At 40.7% G+C, this 17,492-nt stretch overlaps 1 protein-coding gene across 1 annotated transcript in view; it reads left to right on the forward strand.

Moving 5' to 3' along the window:
- Positions 1-7,805: 7,805 nt before the first annotated feature.
- The window catches only part of MST1R (macrophage stimulating 1 receptor), an 89,991-nt gene continuing 80,304 nt past the window's right edge, over positions 7,806-17,492 (forward strand). The window contains exons 1-2 of the mRNA XM_070738847.1: positions 7,806-7,948; positions 11,289-12,602. Coding sequence (XP_070594948.1) covers positions 11,397-12,602 — 1,206 coding nt within the window. The 5' untranslated portion in view covers positions 7,806-7,948; positions 11,289-11,396. The remainder of the gene's footprint in view (positions 7,949-11,288; positions 12,603-17,492) is intronic.

The raw sequence follows: 17,492 nt of genomic DNA on the forward strand, positions 1-17,492 counted from the left end.
TTACTCCATGCACTACTTTGTTTCCCCTTTCCCATAATATTATCCACTGTCTGACCTCATTGGTCTGTGAAACGATGGGTCAACAGTTCATCTTATCCATCTTCGGATGGCAGCAAAGAATTAGATTTTCTGCATTTTGCAGATGCCATCTAGTGGTCAACCAGAACAGTGCAGCTACCAGAGAAGTTATATTGGAGAACTGGAGGCTGGGAATGTTGTTCAGTGTGGGAGCTGAAAACTAAGGAATGTTTAAGAACATTGGAGAGAGCAAGAAAGGAGGCAGCATCCACATGGAAGAGAATTTCCTGCCTGAAAGGCTGCAGAAGTACTATAAAAGACAAGTCCTTTTGTTTACACTTTCAATTGCAGGTAGCCCTCATTTAGTGGCTGCTTCATTTAGCGACCACAGTGCCACGGTGGTGGTTAAAATAACATTGCAACCAACAGTGTTCCCTCTAATTTTTTTTGGGGGGTGGGCGGAAAAGTATAGTGTCTGAGCGGCAGTCCCTTTGGGACTGGGCGGCACAGAAATAATAAATAAATAAATAAATACTGTGTGTCTATAACAGTGAGCTCATAATAGGGCAACTCTATCAATATCAAAATGCCACTTAAATAGTTGAGCTAGTTTCAAACTAGATTTTGATTTTCTTTCTCTCTTCCTTACTCCCATTCTTTTTCTTTCTCTTTTCCTTCCTCTCTTTTTTCTATCTGTTTCTCTCTCTTCCTCTCTTCCTCTCTCTCTCCTTCCCTCTCACTCTTTCCCTCTCGGCTTCTGGGCAGGTTTGGAAAACTCTGAGTTGATGATGATTTTTAAGTGAGCGATTGCTCACTGCTCAGCTTAGAGGGAACTATGGCAACCAATCCTCACATTTGCAACCTATAAAGCAAGGGAAAGCCAAAGTCAGATCATAAGTACGGTCGCAGTTTCACTGAGCAATCGCTTTGTTTAGGACCAAGTTGCAGTTCTGAGTTGTAGTCACTAAACAAATATTACCTTCCCTTGTATCGGGTCATGGTCAGGCTACTCAATTTCAAAAGTTTCCATTAAGATTTTTTATTAATATTGATTGTTTCCTGATTGCTTATTTGTACACTATGACAGTTATTAAGTGCTGTACATGATTCTTGACAAATGTATATTTTCTTTTATGTACGCTGAGAGCATATGCACCAAAGACAAATTCCTTGTGTGTCCAATCACACTTGGCCAATAAAGAATTCTAATCTATTCTGTTCTATTCTGTTCTATTAGTAATAAGTAATATGTACTGTATCTCAAAAGGACAAAAGGGCTCCAGGTCAAGAGGACTTCAGTCCATACCAGGATATGCCAGGCGGTAGGATAAAGTACTTTGGATGTTGCTGGCCACTGCTGGAAAGTTTAATTCATCAACATCTGGAGAACATTAGGTTTCCATTTTTTGCCTTCTGTAACAAAACTTTTTTTAAAAAAAAATCTCATAGTATTCTGACTAGGGTGAAATCATAGCTGAAAAATGCAGACCGGAGTTTCTCAGGGAAATGTGAAAGAAGTTCAAGAAAAAGTTTCCTGGTTGGTTGGTTGGTTTGTGTGTGTGTTTGTGTGTGTGCGCGTGTGTACACAGGCATACTACTTGCTGGGAGGCCAATTCTCCCCACTTACTATTATTGTCTACACTGTAATCATCATATTGTCTACACTCTAATCCAGTGTTTCCCAACCTTGGCAACTTCAAGATATCTGGACTTCAACTCCCAGAATTCCCCAGCCAGCATTCGCTGGCTGGGGAATTCTGGGAGTTGAAGTCCAAATATGTTCAAGTGGCCAAGGTTGGGAAACACTGCTCTAATCATCTGAAAGAGAACATGTAAGTGTGCCATGGAAGCAGTAATTACCTTTATAGTTTGTATCCCTTTAGGCACATTTCCCTACCAAACATTACTTACTCTATCAAATTAATTAACAGGACACAAAGTACAAACTACTTCTGTACAGACCCATACTGGTATATATCAGAATTAATAATAATGCAAATAAGATTAAAAAGAAAAACCCATGAACATTATAAACAGAATATTTCCCTTCAAACTCACAATGTTGTTTACTTGCCCTTTTGTAAAAAAAAAAAAAATCACACTAGTTCAGTTGTTGGCAAATGATAAATATCAGCAATCCGTCATGTCAAATTATTTCCTTTTCAAATCTGGCAGTATTTGCCTAGCGACTTTGTACAGTCGTCCCACATCAAGTACTTGCCATAAGGAGCCGGAATCAAGTTTATACTTTGGCTGTTGTCACAGTTCTATACGAGGCTGTGCCAGGATGGAAAAGGAAGAATTTTTTTTTTTTAAAAAAAAGACTCCTTATTTCCTTCTTGGACTTGAAAGCTACATCCTACTAAGAATAGAAACAAAGTGTGTTTTTAAGGAAAAGAAGGCTAAATGGAGACATGATAGATAAAAAATACTTTAGGGGCTGCCACACACAAACTTTACAGCAAAGGCACTGACTAGAAACTCAACAGAGAGAAAGAGCGAAGGAGGAATTTCCTGACAGCGAGAGTCATCAAACAGCCTGAAGCGGTGAGTACTCCATCCATGGAGGCTTTTAGGAAAAGTCTGGACAAGGAAGATACAGCATATTATAGTATATGGGTGAAATTTTATGACTGGATAAAAAAAATGAATATGTATAGGAGTTAAGTTAAAATGATTAAAGGGAAATAAAATGGAGAATAAAAGATTATTATTATTATTATTATTATTATTATTATTATTATTATTATTATTATTATTATTGAAAAGTCCAGATACAGGCTTAAGTAAAGACGGTTCCTTTATTCAGCTCTTAAAATGGAAGTGACAATCAGCGGGAACACGTCTGGCTTAACCTGGAGAGAAGCCGCTCTTTTATACATTTGCGGCTCCCGCCAAAAGAGAGCAGCCAGTGTCTGAGCCAATCAGGCGCGACTTCCTGTTTCCAGCTCAGACAGCGTTTCTCATGGAACCAACTATTTACATAGGATTCAACAATTATTATTATTATTATTATTATTATGTTTTTGATATGACTTATGGGATATGCATAGATGTGTACATGGAAATTGTGGAGAAAAAATAAAATAGAAATTAAAGGAAAAGTCTGGACAGATATTAATCTGGGAAGATATGAGGATTCCTGTCCTGGGCATGAGGTTGGATTAAGACTTGCTTCCAACCCCAGGATTCTCCTCTCAATTAATATTAGCATGACTAGCTATAACCGAGTCTTCGGAGAGGGGCGGCATATAAATTTAATAAATAATAATAACAGACAGAAGGGCAGCTCAGGTTACCCAAAACTAGGTGTTGGCAGTTTTTAGTCTAGCCTTAAGTTCCACCATAAGAAATGAATGGGTATCCAAAGCAGGAAGCACTTCTGTAAATGAATAATAAGTAACAGGTTCCAGGAATAGAGTCAGTCTGGTGTCGTGATTAAGGCACCGGCCAGAAACTGGGAGTTCGAGGCCCTCCCTTAGGAAGCATAGGAAATTAGCACCCACCCTTTTCCTAGAAAAAGCAAATATCCTGAGAAATATTTAGAAGGCAGAATATTGTATAGAATATCCCTGGATGAGAAAAGGTTAGGCAGAAAAAACCCTCACTCTTAGTAGTCCCCATCTTTGTCAATGGACAATCAAACCTGAGCCCAGCTCATCATTCCCTCCACCTTTATCAATGGAAAGTTTATACAGTGGTACCTCTACCTACAAACATCTCTACTTACAAACATTTCTAGATAAGAACCGGGTGTTCAAGATTTTTTTGCCTCTTCTCAAGAACCATTTTCCACTTACGAACCTGAGCCTCCGAAACTGTAACCAGAAAAGGCAGGGAGAAGCCTCCGTGGGTCTTCTCTAGGAATCTCCTGGGAGGAAACAGGGCAAGAAAAGGCAGGGAGAAGCCTCCGTGGGTCTTCTCTAGGAATCTCCTGGGAGGAAACCAGGCCTCCACCCTCCCTGTGGTTTCCCCAATTGCACACATTATTTGCTTTTACATTGATTCCTATGGGAAAAATTGTTTCTTCTTACAAACTTTTCTACTTAACAACCTGGTGACTATAGGATATAAAAATATAGACCAGACATTGAAAGATAACATGATAAGTTGGTGTAAAAATGTAGGAAAAGAAATTGACTTGGGAAACTGGGAAAAAGTTTGGACATATAACTGGAAAATAACTAAATCAGTTTCATTAAAAGAAAATCAGATCAAGATGTTTTATAGGTGGCACTTACCACCCAATAGAATTGCCAAGATGTTCCCTAATATGTCCCCAAATTGTTGAAAATGTAAACAAGAAATAGGTTCCTTTTATCACCAGTGGTGGACTTGCCATAAAGCTAAATCATATTGGAATAAAATAGAAAAGTGGACAAAAGAAATTACTCTACAGGAGATAAAGAAAACTCCAGAATTTTTTTTTATTAGGCATAACAAACCAAAAATATAAAAAAGACATTTTTTTACTTAATAACTCACATCTTGGCAGCGGCTAGAATAGTATATGCACAAAATTGGAAAAGAGAAGACATCCCTACGGAGGATGATGTAATAAGGAAAATTATAGAATGTGCTGAAATGGATATGATGACCAGGCGGTTAAATAATCAAGAAGAATCTGACTTTTATAACATCTGGGAAAAGATTTATCTATGGTTAAATAAAATTTAAAAAACCTAAATGACTTGAACACATAGTAAAATGTATAAAAATTGCTTATTCTTCTATAACTATTATTATTGATGGTTGAATTATATAAAAACAAAACAAAAATCTTTTCATTCTAACTATTGTATTGATTTTGCAAATTTTAGCGTATTCCTTTTCTGTATTAGTAAGACTTCTACTATGAGCGGGGCAATTGTAGCCCCTGTATATGTTAAATGTATGTATGTCTTGTTTGTTCTTTATGATAATTTTAAAAAAAAATTTTTTTTAAAGAACCTGGTTACAGAGCGAATTAAGTTTATAAGTAGAGGTACTACTGTACTACATAACAAAGACAGAATTAGCCCTCTACCCATCTCACCACACATCACCTGAGAAGACGGCATCAGCCAGCAAGGCTCAAGCAAACTGAGAAATCAAGACAGCCTACAGCCAATGGGACACATTTCTTACACAGGAACAGGAAACTCTCAAGGTGGGGCCCAACAGAGGATATAAACTAGGCACAGAGGTAGGCAAAGTTGGCTCTTTTATGACTTGTGGACTTCAACTCCCAGAATTCCTGGGCCAATCATGCTAGCTCAGGAATTCTGGGAGTCCTCGTCATAGAAAAGCCAACTTTGTTTACCCTTGAAGTAGGGCACTCTCAGCATTACAGATCTTCTCTCTTCTTCAACATCAAGGCATGTGATCCTCCTTTTTCCCAGACCATGTGGTCCTGCTCTCCACCATTAAACCATCTTTCCAAGCAGTCCCACACTTCCAATATCTTTTTCCCTACTTGGAACCAAACCCAGAAGGGATATTTCTTAAAACAGCAGGAAGCCAGTTGGCAGACCCTAAGGCAGTCACTTTCTCTCAAGCCTTAGGAAACAGGCAATGGCAAACCACTTCTGAAAAACTTTGCCCAGAAAACTCCAGGGATGTGTGTGCAGGTGGGCTCCACTCACTCATAACCTAAGAACATAACATAAGAAGAGCCATGCTGAATCAGGCCAAAGGCCATCGAGTCCAGCATTCTGTGTCACACAGTGGCCCACCAATTGTCCATGGGGATCTTGAGCAGAAAGAGAAGGCAAGACCCTCCCTTTCCCTTGACCCCCAACAAATGGTACTCAAGGGAATCCTGCCTGCCTCAACCAACATAGAGGCGGCACTTGGACATTCGTTTCAACAACCACCGATATACTTGGCATCCACGAATCTGTCTAATCCTGCCTTGAAGCTATCCAGGATGACAGTTGTCACGACCTCTTCTGGAAGTGAATTCCATAAACCAACGACCCTCTGGGTGAATTTCCCTTGATTTGTCCTCACTTTCTTACTCATGAGCTTTAGTGAGTGCCCTTTCGTCCTAGTATTGTGTGATAGAGAAAAGACTTCATGGAGAAGAGACTCAAAGGTACATATCCAAAAATACTTCTAGGAAGAATTCAATGACAGTCTTTTGACCAGAAATTGAGACAAGGGAATCTCCAAGGATGCATTGCCTAGGAATTTCAAAACATCATACTTTTTCCATGAAAAAACACATGCCCTGTTTCTGATTTACCACCAGATTCAGATCATTTTCACTTCACTTCCTGCTCACTCTGAGCTTCATTGAAGGCTGTTCGGTCCTTTCTTATTCATCTTAATGGACTTCTGTTATCCGAGATGCTCATCTTAACCACAAGGGAAGAAGAATATTAGCTGTTCAAAGCAGAGAGTGAGAAATCCCGCCCTGTCATCTTTTTCCATCCAGGCTCCTTAGCTGCATCACCATACTCTTCCGATGGGGTAATAATACCTCGCTGACCCAACTTGCTAATGTATGAGGGGAAGAGGAAACAAATTTTGGGGACACTGAAGACTCAACATAAGATGTTTTAGGGCCCTTCCACAACAACATGTGAAGTGGAAATAAAGTCTACGACAGCGTTTCCCAACCTTGGCAACTTGAAGATATTTGGACTTCAACTCCCAGAATTCCCCAGCCAGCGAATGCTGTGAATGCGAATGCAGTGAATGTAAATGCTGGCTGGGGAATTCTGGGAGTTGAAGTCCAAATATCTTCAAGTTGCCAAGGTTGGGAAACACTGGTCTACGAAGTTCGGTTCTGTCGCCAAATTAAGCAGGAAAACTTGGCTATTTTCTGGAATTCAAAGCATGCGGGCTGGGAAATAGATAAAGCTAAGCGTTGAACGTTCAAGAAAAAAAATCTTGAAAAGAGTAACCCGGGCGTCCTCATGCTTTTTATCTGAACAGCAAGGGGAGAAATCGCCTCACTCCCTCCCGCCTAGTATGCTTTAGAACAGGGGTCTCCCACCTTGGCAACTTTAAGCCTGGCGGACGTCAACTCCCAGAATTCCCCAGCCAGCAAAGCGAAGCAAAACTGGCTGGTGAATTCTGGGAGTTGAAGTCCGCCAGGCTTCAAGTCGCCAAGGTTGGAGACCCCCGTTGCTAGAAGAGTACGCTACAAATTTGGCGCTCAATTCTAGAAGCAGCGAGAGACGGGAGATTAAATAACTTGCTTCCGCCATTTCTCCATTCCAGGAAGGCGGTAGACGTTAGAGCCTCGATATAAATCTCCAGAGTGGTTTCTGAGGGAAATAACTGTATGTATAGCTATGCATAGAGGGAAGGTGGGAGGAGCGTGCCCAGAGTGGGAGGGGTGGGGAGAAAGCGTGAAGCAATCTCAGCTCCTTAATACGTACTTTAAACCACGTTCTCTAGCTGACGTCAGAATCTTACTTGGGGCGAAAGTCGGCAGGATCTCGGGTTGCAGAGGTGGAACTCTCGCCTCGCAATCGGGAGATTATGAGTTCGATCCTAGGTCGAGGCAAATGTAGGATCTCCTGCTTGAGCAGGGGGCTGGACTAGACGACCTGCAAGGTCCCTTCTAACTCTTAATCTCTGCCTCTGAAGCCTATTGAAGGAAGAGATCCCGCTCGCAGCCCTAGCGGGTCCGAGTTACCGTAGGAGGAAAGCAATGGCTATTTTTCCCTTCTAAAGCAAAACGCAGACACTTTAAACCAGGTTGCCCCAAACTTCCTCCAGCAGAAACAGATGCGGTGCAACGTGGGGAGGGGGGAGAGCCTGGGCATTTTTGGAAAGGCGGCAAGTGGAGGGGAGGAGAAAGAGGAGGGGAAATTGCCTTGGCCACGCCCGGCTGGTTAAATCTCCGCCCGATTCCGTCCCGATTCTGCCTTCTTTCCTGGGAGCGTCCCGGCCAGGTGTCCGCCGAGCGCTGAACTCCTCGATTCCGCGTCGACGGGTGAGTCCTCGGGCGAGGAAGTGCTGGTGGGATATTGGGGGTGGGGGGGATATTGGCTATAGAGGCCAGCGGGTGTTACTCCCCACTTGCCCCCTCCGAGACAGCGGCTGGTTTTCTCTTTTGGAACCCCGGCCTTAAAAAAGCTGTAAAACTTATTTTCAAGGACGAGAAAGTCCCCCTTTTTCCCCCAAGTAAAAGCCTCTGGCTTTCTCCGATTGACCCGATTTTCTTTGATGAGGAGAAAGAAGGTGTTTGAGGAGGGGCGACAAACGCCCCTCCGCTTTCCTCTCTACTACCCCACACCAGGTGGCCGCACAGAAAGAAAGGTTCACAAAAATACCCTAACCTGGTGAAATTAAGGACGGTAACTTCTCAGAGAGAGAAAATCTCAACAGCCAGAGTCGTATTTGGGGGCTACACTGAGGGCTGCTGATGTTAGTATCCCGCAAAAAGTGTGAGGGTATGATTGTATTGATTAGTTTAAGGGGTTTTTATCGTTATTAGTGTGATTAGTTTTTGGGTTTTTACTGTTATGATTCTCATGATACCTCATGATTCTTGACAAATGTATCTTTTTCTTTTATGTACACTGAGAGCATATGCACCAAAGACAAATTCCTTGTGTATCCAATCACACTTGGCCAATGAAGTATTCTATTCCATTCCATTCTATTCGACTTTGACTTTCTATGATATTACACTGGCTGCCAATCAGTTTCCGGTCGCAACTCAAATTGTTGGTAATGACCTATATAAAGCCCTGAATAGCATCGGACCAGAATACCTCTGGAACCGTCTTCCGCCACACGAATCCCAGTGGCCGATAAGGTTCCACAGAGTTGGCCTTCTCCGGGTCCTGTCGACAAAACTATGTCGTCTGGCAGGCCCCAGGGGAAGAGCCTTCTCTGTGGGGGGCCCGGTCCTCTGGATAGGTAGATAGATAGGTAGATGGATAGATGATAGATAGATAGATAGATGATAGATAGATAGATAGATAGATAGATAAAAAATGTTTAAATAAATAAATAGTCTGCTCATGAATTCAGTTTCTATTTGTATAATCAAGGCAGTCTAGAGAAGTGCCCAGTATAACAATAATAACCTCCAAACTCCCAATGAATAGAATAGATTTCTTTATTGGCTGAGTGTTATTGGATATGCAAGGAATTTGCCTTGGTGGGTATGCTCTTAGTGTACATAAAAGAAAAGATAACATTTGTCAAGAATCATGAGCTAAAACGCTTAATGATTGTCATAGAGTACAACAAAGTAATCAGGAAACAATCAATATTAATACAAATCGTAATACAATGGCTTGCAACTGTGTATTTGTTTTCCCAATAACATTACCCAAGTGTTCATTCTACTCAACCAATTAACTTTTTATGTAAAAAAGAAAATGCTTGGGATATCCATAGAGTAAGTTATAAGACACAACTACAATATGCCTCTTAACCCAACTCTGCTGGTAAAACAGATTCTTATTCTGAGCAATGAATTGTTAATCCTTTACTTGAACCAGTTTTTCCCCCCTTTGTCAAATGAATAAAAGACCCTTTTTCTGCTTTGATATAAATGTCTATATCAAACTGTCTCGAGACAGGTTGTACAGCCTAGGTTATTTTCATGGCACCGGACCTGAATATCTCCGGGACCGCCTTCTGCCGCACGAATCCCAGCGACCGATTAGGTCCTACAGAGTTGGCCTTCTCTGGGTCCCGTCGACTAAACAATGTCGTTTGGCGGGTCCCAGGAGAAGAGTCTTCTCTGTGGCGGCCCCGACTCTCTGGAACCAGTTCTCCCCAGAGATTAGAACTGCCCCCACCCTCCTTGCCTTTTGTAAACTCCTTAAAACCCACCTTTTCCTCCAGGCATGGGGGAATTGAGATGTCTCCCCCCGGGTCTATACAATTTATGTATGGTATGTCTGTGTGTATGTCTGCTTAATAACACGGTTTTTTAAATGCTTTTAAATTATTAGATTTGTCATGAATTGTTTTATTGCTTTTGTGAGCCGCCCCGAGTCTATGGAGAGGGGTGGCATATAAATCTAATAAATAATAATAATGTATCCCAGATTATTAACCTAGATTGCTTAGAGGAGATTGGAACCAATCTAAAAATAAGAGATGATACGAAATGCAAACTTACCCCGAGTGCAGTTCCTTTCCCAACATCAGCAGTGCTTCTCCCTGCATGACTGCTTACTGATAACCTACAGTGCACAGTACACAAATCTTGCGCAAGAGTGGTGAGCCTTTAGGTGTAAGATCAAAACATTCTACATGGAAAAAAAACCTTTCAGTGATTGGTTGCTTTCTGGCTGGAACCTTCAGCCATGTAATGAAAACGGGAGAAGAAGGGGGGGATTATTTGAAAGGCAATAAGGGGACTAGAGGTTAAAACATACGAAGAGAGGTTGCAGGAACTGAGCACGTCTAGTCCGGTGAAGAGAAGGACCAGGAGAGACATGATAGCAGTGTTCCAATACTTGAGGGGCTGCCACAGAGAGGAGGGGAGTAAAACTGCTTTCCAAAGCACCCAAAGGCCAAACAGGGAATAATGGATGGAAACTGACCAAAGAGAAGTTCAGTCTAGAAATGAGAAATTTTCTAACAGTGAGCATGATCAACCAATGGAACAGAAGTTGCCTTCAGAAGTTGTGGGAGCTTCATCATTGGAAGCTTTCAAGAAGAGACTGGACTTCCATTTGTCAGAAATGGTGTGGGGTTTCCTGCTTGGGTTGGACTAGATCAGTGTTTTTCAACCAGTGTGCCGTGGCACACTAGTGTGCCGCGAGACATGGTCAGGTGTGCCGCGAAGTTCAGAGAAAGAAAACAAGAGAGAGAGAAAGAAAGAGAGAGAAAGAGAAAGCAAGCAAGAGAGAAAGAAAACAAGAGAGAGAAAGAGAAAGAAAGCAAGAGAGAGAGAGAAAGAGAGGGAGGGAAAGTGGGAGAGAGAAAGACATAGAGGGAGGTAGGGAGGGAGAGAAAGAGAGCAAAAAGAGGAAAGAAGGGAGAAAGAAAGAGGGATGGAGAGAGAAAAAAAGAGGAAGGGAGAGAGAGAGGGAGAGAGAAATAGAGCGAAAGGGAGGAAGAGAGAGAATTTTTTTGTACAATATTTTTTTAGCCCCCCCCCCCCCCCACTCAATGTGCCCCATGGTTTTGTAAATGTAAAAAATGTGCCGTGGCTCAAAAAAGGTTGAAAATCACTGGACTAGATGATCTACAAGGTCCCTTCCAAGTCGGTTATTTTGTTATTCTTTTAAAAGGAAAGACAAATGTCATCTTTTTTTTCCCTTATAGCATCACTCATCCATGTTCTCTCTCCCTCTTTTCAGATGTAATGCAATGGTAGAGTATTCTGGATGGATTGCCGAGCCACATAGAACTGAAGAACCGAGGTAGCGTCTGATACCAGGATTCTGCTTTACTCTTACCTCCTTAGCATGGGCATATCATTCCTTGCCTGCTTCATTCTTGGACTGTTGCCCGTAAGAATCATTGGGGAGACCTGGCAATGCCAACATATCCCCTATAACTTGACCCGAGATTATACAGTAAAATATGACTTCCCTACGTTCAAAGCTCCATTTGCGATCCAGAACATGGTTACCTATGAGCCTGGCAATGTTATTTTTGTTGCAGTTCAGAATAAGATTTATACCTTGAGCTCAGAGCTGAAAGTTCTGTCTACTGTAGTTACCGGGCCCTGGGGGAGTGACGAGTGTGAGATCTGTGCTCTCTGTCCATTGAAAGGACCAGTGGATTTTCAAAACACAGACAACCAAGTTTTGGTGATGGATCCCGTTGAACCTTGGCTTTACAGTTGTGGAAGTTCTCAACGTGGCATCTGTTTCCAGCACACGATTGAGGTACAAGGTGACATTGTTTTGCTAGGGGGAGCCTCCTGCTTGTATTCACCTGAGCAGAACAGCCCTTCTGAGTGCCCGGACTGTGTGGCCAGTCCCTTAGGCACAAGAGTTGTAGTTGTTGATATGAGAGCTGCTTCTTTCTTTTATATTGCATCTACCATCAATGCAACCATAGCAGACACGTACAGCCCCAAATCGGTATCGATAAGGAGACCAAAGAGTACGTTGGATGGGTTTGCTGGTGGTTTCCACTCCTTAACTGTTCTGCCAGAGTATCGGGACACATACCCTATTCACTATGTGTATTCCTTTGAATACCAGAAGTTTGTCTATTTTTTGACGGTCCAAAGGGAAGATCCTACTTCCAATTCATACCACACTAGGATAGTGCGGCTTAGCACTGAAGAGACTGAGGTTCGCGAGTACCGAGAGCTGAACTTGGATTGCCGCATCCAATCGAAACGGAAGAGGAGCCTTCGCATAATGCCTAAAGATGTAGTCTTTAATGTCCTGCAGGCAGCTCATGCTACCAATCCTGGCTCCAAGTTGGCTCAAGCAATCGGTACCACTGAAACAGAACTGGTGCTCTTTGGTGTGTTTGCTGAAAGCCAGTGGGACAGCATGGTGCCTCAGAATTACTCGGGGGTTTGTGCTTTTCCTCTGCCTATGATCAACAGAGCTATTGAAGCAGGGATGGAGAAGTGTTGCAGTCTGGACGTTCGTGACAAGATGGTCCGAGGACTAAAGTTTTATCAAGACATGGAGTACTGCCCACATAATGTGAGTCCTCATCAATAGTTTTCTGCTTTATTTTCTTTCTTTCTTTCTTTCTTTCTTTCTTTCTTTCTTTCTTTCTTTCTTTCTTTCTCTCTCTCTCTCTCTCTATCTATCTACAGTATCTATCTCTCTACAGTATCTATCTATCTATCTATCTACAGTATCTCTCTCTCTCTCTCTCTCTCTCTCTCTCTCTCTCTCTCTCTCTATCTCTCTATCTCTCTCTATCTCTCTATCTAATCTTATCTACATGTTGCATGCAACTTCACCAATTTCTTAGGGGTCTTTGAGATAGCTATTTTAAAAGACTTATTACCATTTTTTAAAAACAAACAAACAAATAAGCCATATTTTTTATAAATAAAAATTGTGCTGTTGAACTTGACACCAAAACTTCAGTATAAGTATCAGGGAAGCAGCAGAGGGATTAACTGAGAATTAGTAGTACAGGTGAATTTAGTTTTGAACTCGGGTACAGATCTGATCTTGGTCTACCACAACACACTTCTGAAATGACATAATTTGACCTTATGTACAATCCAAAGAAACCTTATTGTTGAACCCTCTTTATTTGGATAACAATTGCAAGTTATAATATTGAAATAACACATTACCTATATTTGTATGTTAGTTACCATATTGCCGGTAAAGGCCCACAACGACCGCTAAAGGCCCACAGAGTTGGTTTCTCTGGGTCCCATCAGCTAAACAGTGTTGACTGGCGGGTACGTGGGGGAGAGCCTTCTCTGTGGCTGTTCCGACTCGGAGAGGGGCGGCATACAAATCCAAATAATAAATAAATAAATAAATAAAACCAGCTACCTCCTGAGATTCGGACTGCCCCCTACTGGCCTTCTGGTATGCATGGTTGTTAACTATTGGATTTAAATTGTTTTTAAATTGTTTTTAGAAGTTTTAATATTATTTGTATGTTTTATTTTTTTGTTGTGAGCCGCCTAGGGAGTTGTTGTTGTTGTTGTTGTTGTTATTATTATTATTATTATTATTATTATTATTATTATTATTATATTTGTATGCCGCCCCTCTCAGTAGACTCGTTGGGCAGCATACAAATTAAACAAACAAACAAACCATTCCCATATGAAGATCTGCACCTCCCGACATAGTGCTTTCCAGATATGATTGGCTGGAAATTCTGAAATTTTAGCCTGTTTGTGTAATTATGACAATATCGCAATAAAAAGAAATAGTCCCATAATTATAGTAGGGTGGGGGAGAGAACTTCAGTTGCCATTCATAGAAGCATCCTCAATAAAGTATACTTCTCTTTTCCCCCCCCAGTGTACCCTTTTATGCTAAAGCTAGGGGTGCCACTGTATCAAACCTTTCCTAAATATCTTCTTCTGGATTAAAGTAAATTTAATTTACAGTAAAAATAAGACAAAAACCCAACTTTTGTCATGTTAGTATTCCAAGGGGTCTATATTAATGCAGTAAGTTTTTGGCCTTTACTCAAGGAAGCATATGCCAAGATAAATTTGTTTTATTGTCCCTTATTTAAAATGCCTTACAGATAGTTCTTCTTTTGCTGAGAGATTAATGATTACTGGAAATTATTAAGATACATTGGGAGCATAGGTGAACATATGATAATGTTAATTCTAGACCAAAGGAAGATTTATAATTTCATAAATGCAATTCCTGCTCATCTTTCATCAGGAAAGGGGAGTCATTCAAACGTGTGCATGAATGAATGGAGGATGAGTTGCTACTGACACAATAATAAAATATGTAATTATATAGCTTCTAGAGTTATTTTATTTCCAGGCTCCTATTGTAAAAAAGATACATTATTAGATGGGTGATTATATAAATCATTTAGATAATAGGGGATCTTCTTACAAATCTTTGAATTTCTTTTCCATTCATTGGAATTCTTTCCACGCTCTGTGTTCTGTGTATCAAGCACATCTGTCTCATCTTTTAGTACCTGCCAAATTTTCATGGCATCTTGGTATCATGTTTCTTTCAGAAAAGATCAGTAACATTGACGTTAGTTGGTTGTAAATGTATGTCTGACAATACCGTTATCCCTTCTGTGAAGCATTAATACAGATGGAGCAGTGGAGCGTTGCTCCCGGTTCGATAAACCTGTAGCAGCGGTGGGAGGCTCCGCCCACCCACCTGGGACACTTACTATTGATATGGAGATAAAATTATTACCATAATTCAGTAGGTATGGAAAGCAAGCTGGTAGCTAGAACCCAGATACATACATTTTCCTACCCCAGTAGGTAATGAGAAAATTGGTGGCTCTTGTGCAATCTTTCCTTGCAAACTAAACAATATTGGCTATATTATTATTATTATTATTATTATTATTATTATTATTATTATTATTATTAATTAGATTTATATGCCGCCCCTCTCCACAGACTCGGGGCGGCCCACAACAGTGATAAAAACAGTATACAATGACAAATCTAATATTAAAAGTCTACAATAATAAATCTAACATTAAAAGTCTAAAAAACCCCATCGTTTAAAAATCATACCTACAACATACCATACATAAAACTACATAGGCAAGGGGAGATATCTCAGTTCCCCCATGCCTGACGGCAGAGGTGGGTTTTAAGGAGTTTACGAAAGGCAAGGAGGGTGGGGGCAATCCTAATCTCTGGGGGGAACTGGTTCCAGAGGGTTGGGGCCGCCACAGAGAAGGCTCTTCCCCTGGGTCCCACCAGCCAACATTGTTTAGCCGATGGGACCCGGAGAAGGCCAACTCTGTGGGACCTAACCGGCTGCTGGGATTCGTGCGGCAGAAGGCGGTCTCACAGATATTCTGGTCCGGTGCCATTCTTTTACTTCTCGTTTGGGTTCTTTGATTTAACAAGAGAGATGGAGAGAACAGAAAATTTAAAAAGTACATTTGCTACTTTATCCCCAGTATTCAACCTAAGCTGCAATTTACTTTGGCACCAGAAATAGGCTTAAGGGCAAATATGAAAGTAGTGGTAGCCCAAAGATGAAAGCTGTTTCATATACCACTCCTGGTATCTCTTCCTTTTCCACAAAAACAGTTGGTAGGTATTGTAAGAATAGTGATTGATCCAATAAGTCAGGGATCTTGGCTGTTCTGTTTTCCCATTTCCAAAGTCCAAGTAAAATGAGACCGTTGTGTAAAGAGACAGAAGGGAAATTAGTCAAGGTTGTGATTCACTTTCTGCCCAAATTTGAGCTTTCCGTTGAATGAAGAAAATAACTACCAGGAACATGTAAACTGAATCTACGCAGAGCAGGAAAAATAAATATTTTTTAAAGTTGGATTCTGATAAATACTTTTAACATTTTTATACAATTTCAACTTTTATTTATTTTTTGCCGTCTGTGGTTTTTGGACAAAACTCTGTTAAAGTAACAGGAATTAATAAACAAGAAATTAGGATTCCAATTATACTATCTAAACAAACTCACAGAGAAAAGCAAACATTTTATTCCATCAAGAATTCTAAATATTTAAATCAGGGTTTTTTTGGGGAGATGATTATCTGATTCAAGATTCATGGCTTTTGTAAATGACTACATGACCAAATTGGAAAACAAAAGAGAGTTTAGCCCATTATTTTCCAACTAACTTTGGCTTTAAAAAATATGCTGCTTTTTTTCCAGGACTTCATACAATAAATCCTATTCCTGTCATGCTCACATAGGTTTTTCTAAGAATATTTGCCTTATAATCTCTTACATCGTGTACTTTCGAATGGTATGATGAGAGAAAATGAAACACTGGGAAAAAATTGTATCAGTAATAGGCCTCCTAGGATAGCATTTATTTAAATAAGAATTATTACTTCTTCCCTCAGCTGCACACTCTGCCGTACGTGTCATTTTTTCAACATTATCACTAAGGAAGACTATAAACTCAGTGATGGAATGATACCTAGGTAGCTTTTCCTGGTACCAAACGAGCAGGCATGCATTGAAAACCTGCCAGGGAGAGATTGCTAACATTTTACTTTTTTTAATTTCATGTATTACAGAGTTTTGGCAACAGCAACGTTATTTTGGCAGTTTTTGCAAAGTTCAAGGGTGGGACAGATAATTTTTTGTTTGCTCTTTCCTATTGGTCAACTGGAGGGGAAGGCAGATAGGTTAAGAAGGTTTTCTGAGTTTCAAGATCTACAGCAATCGAAACAATAACACGACTAGCTTCTGAATGGAGATACGTTGAAAAACCCTAAGTTTAAATCACTGTAGAAACCATATGACTTAGTTTCTGTGATCCACTTGGGAGGGTGGGGTAGAATCTCCTACTATCTGAAACGTATCCAAGCAAAACACAATTATCTCATGAGATCCACATAGACAAGGACATTTATTAAGACTCAGTTTTTCTACCACACATTCTCTTTCATTTTTGTTGCCATTTAAATTCTATTAAATTCTATTTGTTGCCATTTAAATTTGGGATTTAAGTTAGCTTAATTTGCACTATATTAATAATGAAAATAAATAGATTCTGGTTTTTAGTTAGGATTGCTTAAATGTGGTCTATTATATCAGCCTAAATTCATATTTCCAAAAGTTGAAAAATATAATTAACATGGTTGAAACTACAGTATGCTTTTAGGATAAAAGTTTGCTTATAGGCTTAGCGCAGTGGTGTCAAACTGGATTTCTTCAAGGACTGGATCAGTATTGAAGTTCTCTGCAGGCTGGGGGGTGGGATGCCTCCTACAGTACCCTGCCAGCCAAAACGGGGGCCCTTGCATCTTGTTTTCACTCTCCATGGCCTCCTGTAACACTCTGCTGGCCATTTTCAACCTATTTTCGGCTGGCAAAGTGCTGCAGGAGGCCATGGAGGGTGATAACGATGCAGGAGTGGGCCTCACATAGCCCGTTTTAGCCGCCAGAGGTACCGTGGGCCAG

This window comes from Erythrolamprus reginae, chromosome 2 (genome assembly GCF_031021105.1).
Source record: "Erythrolamprus reginae isolate rEryReg1 chromosome 2, rEryReg1.hap1, whole genome shotgun sequence".
NCBI lineage: Eukaryota > Metazoa > Chordata > Lepidosauria > Squamata > Dipsadidae > Erythrolamprus > Erythrolamprus reginae.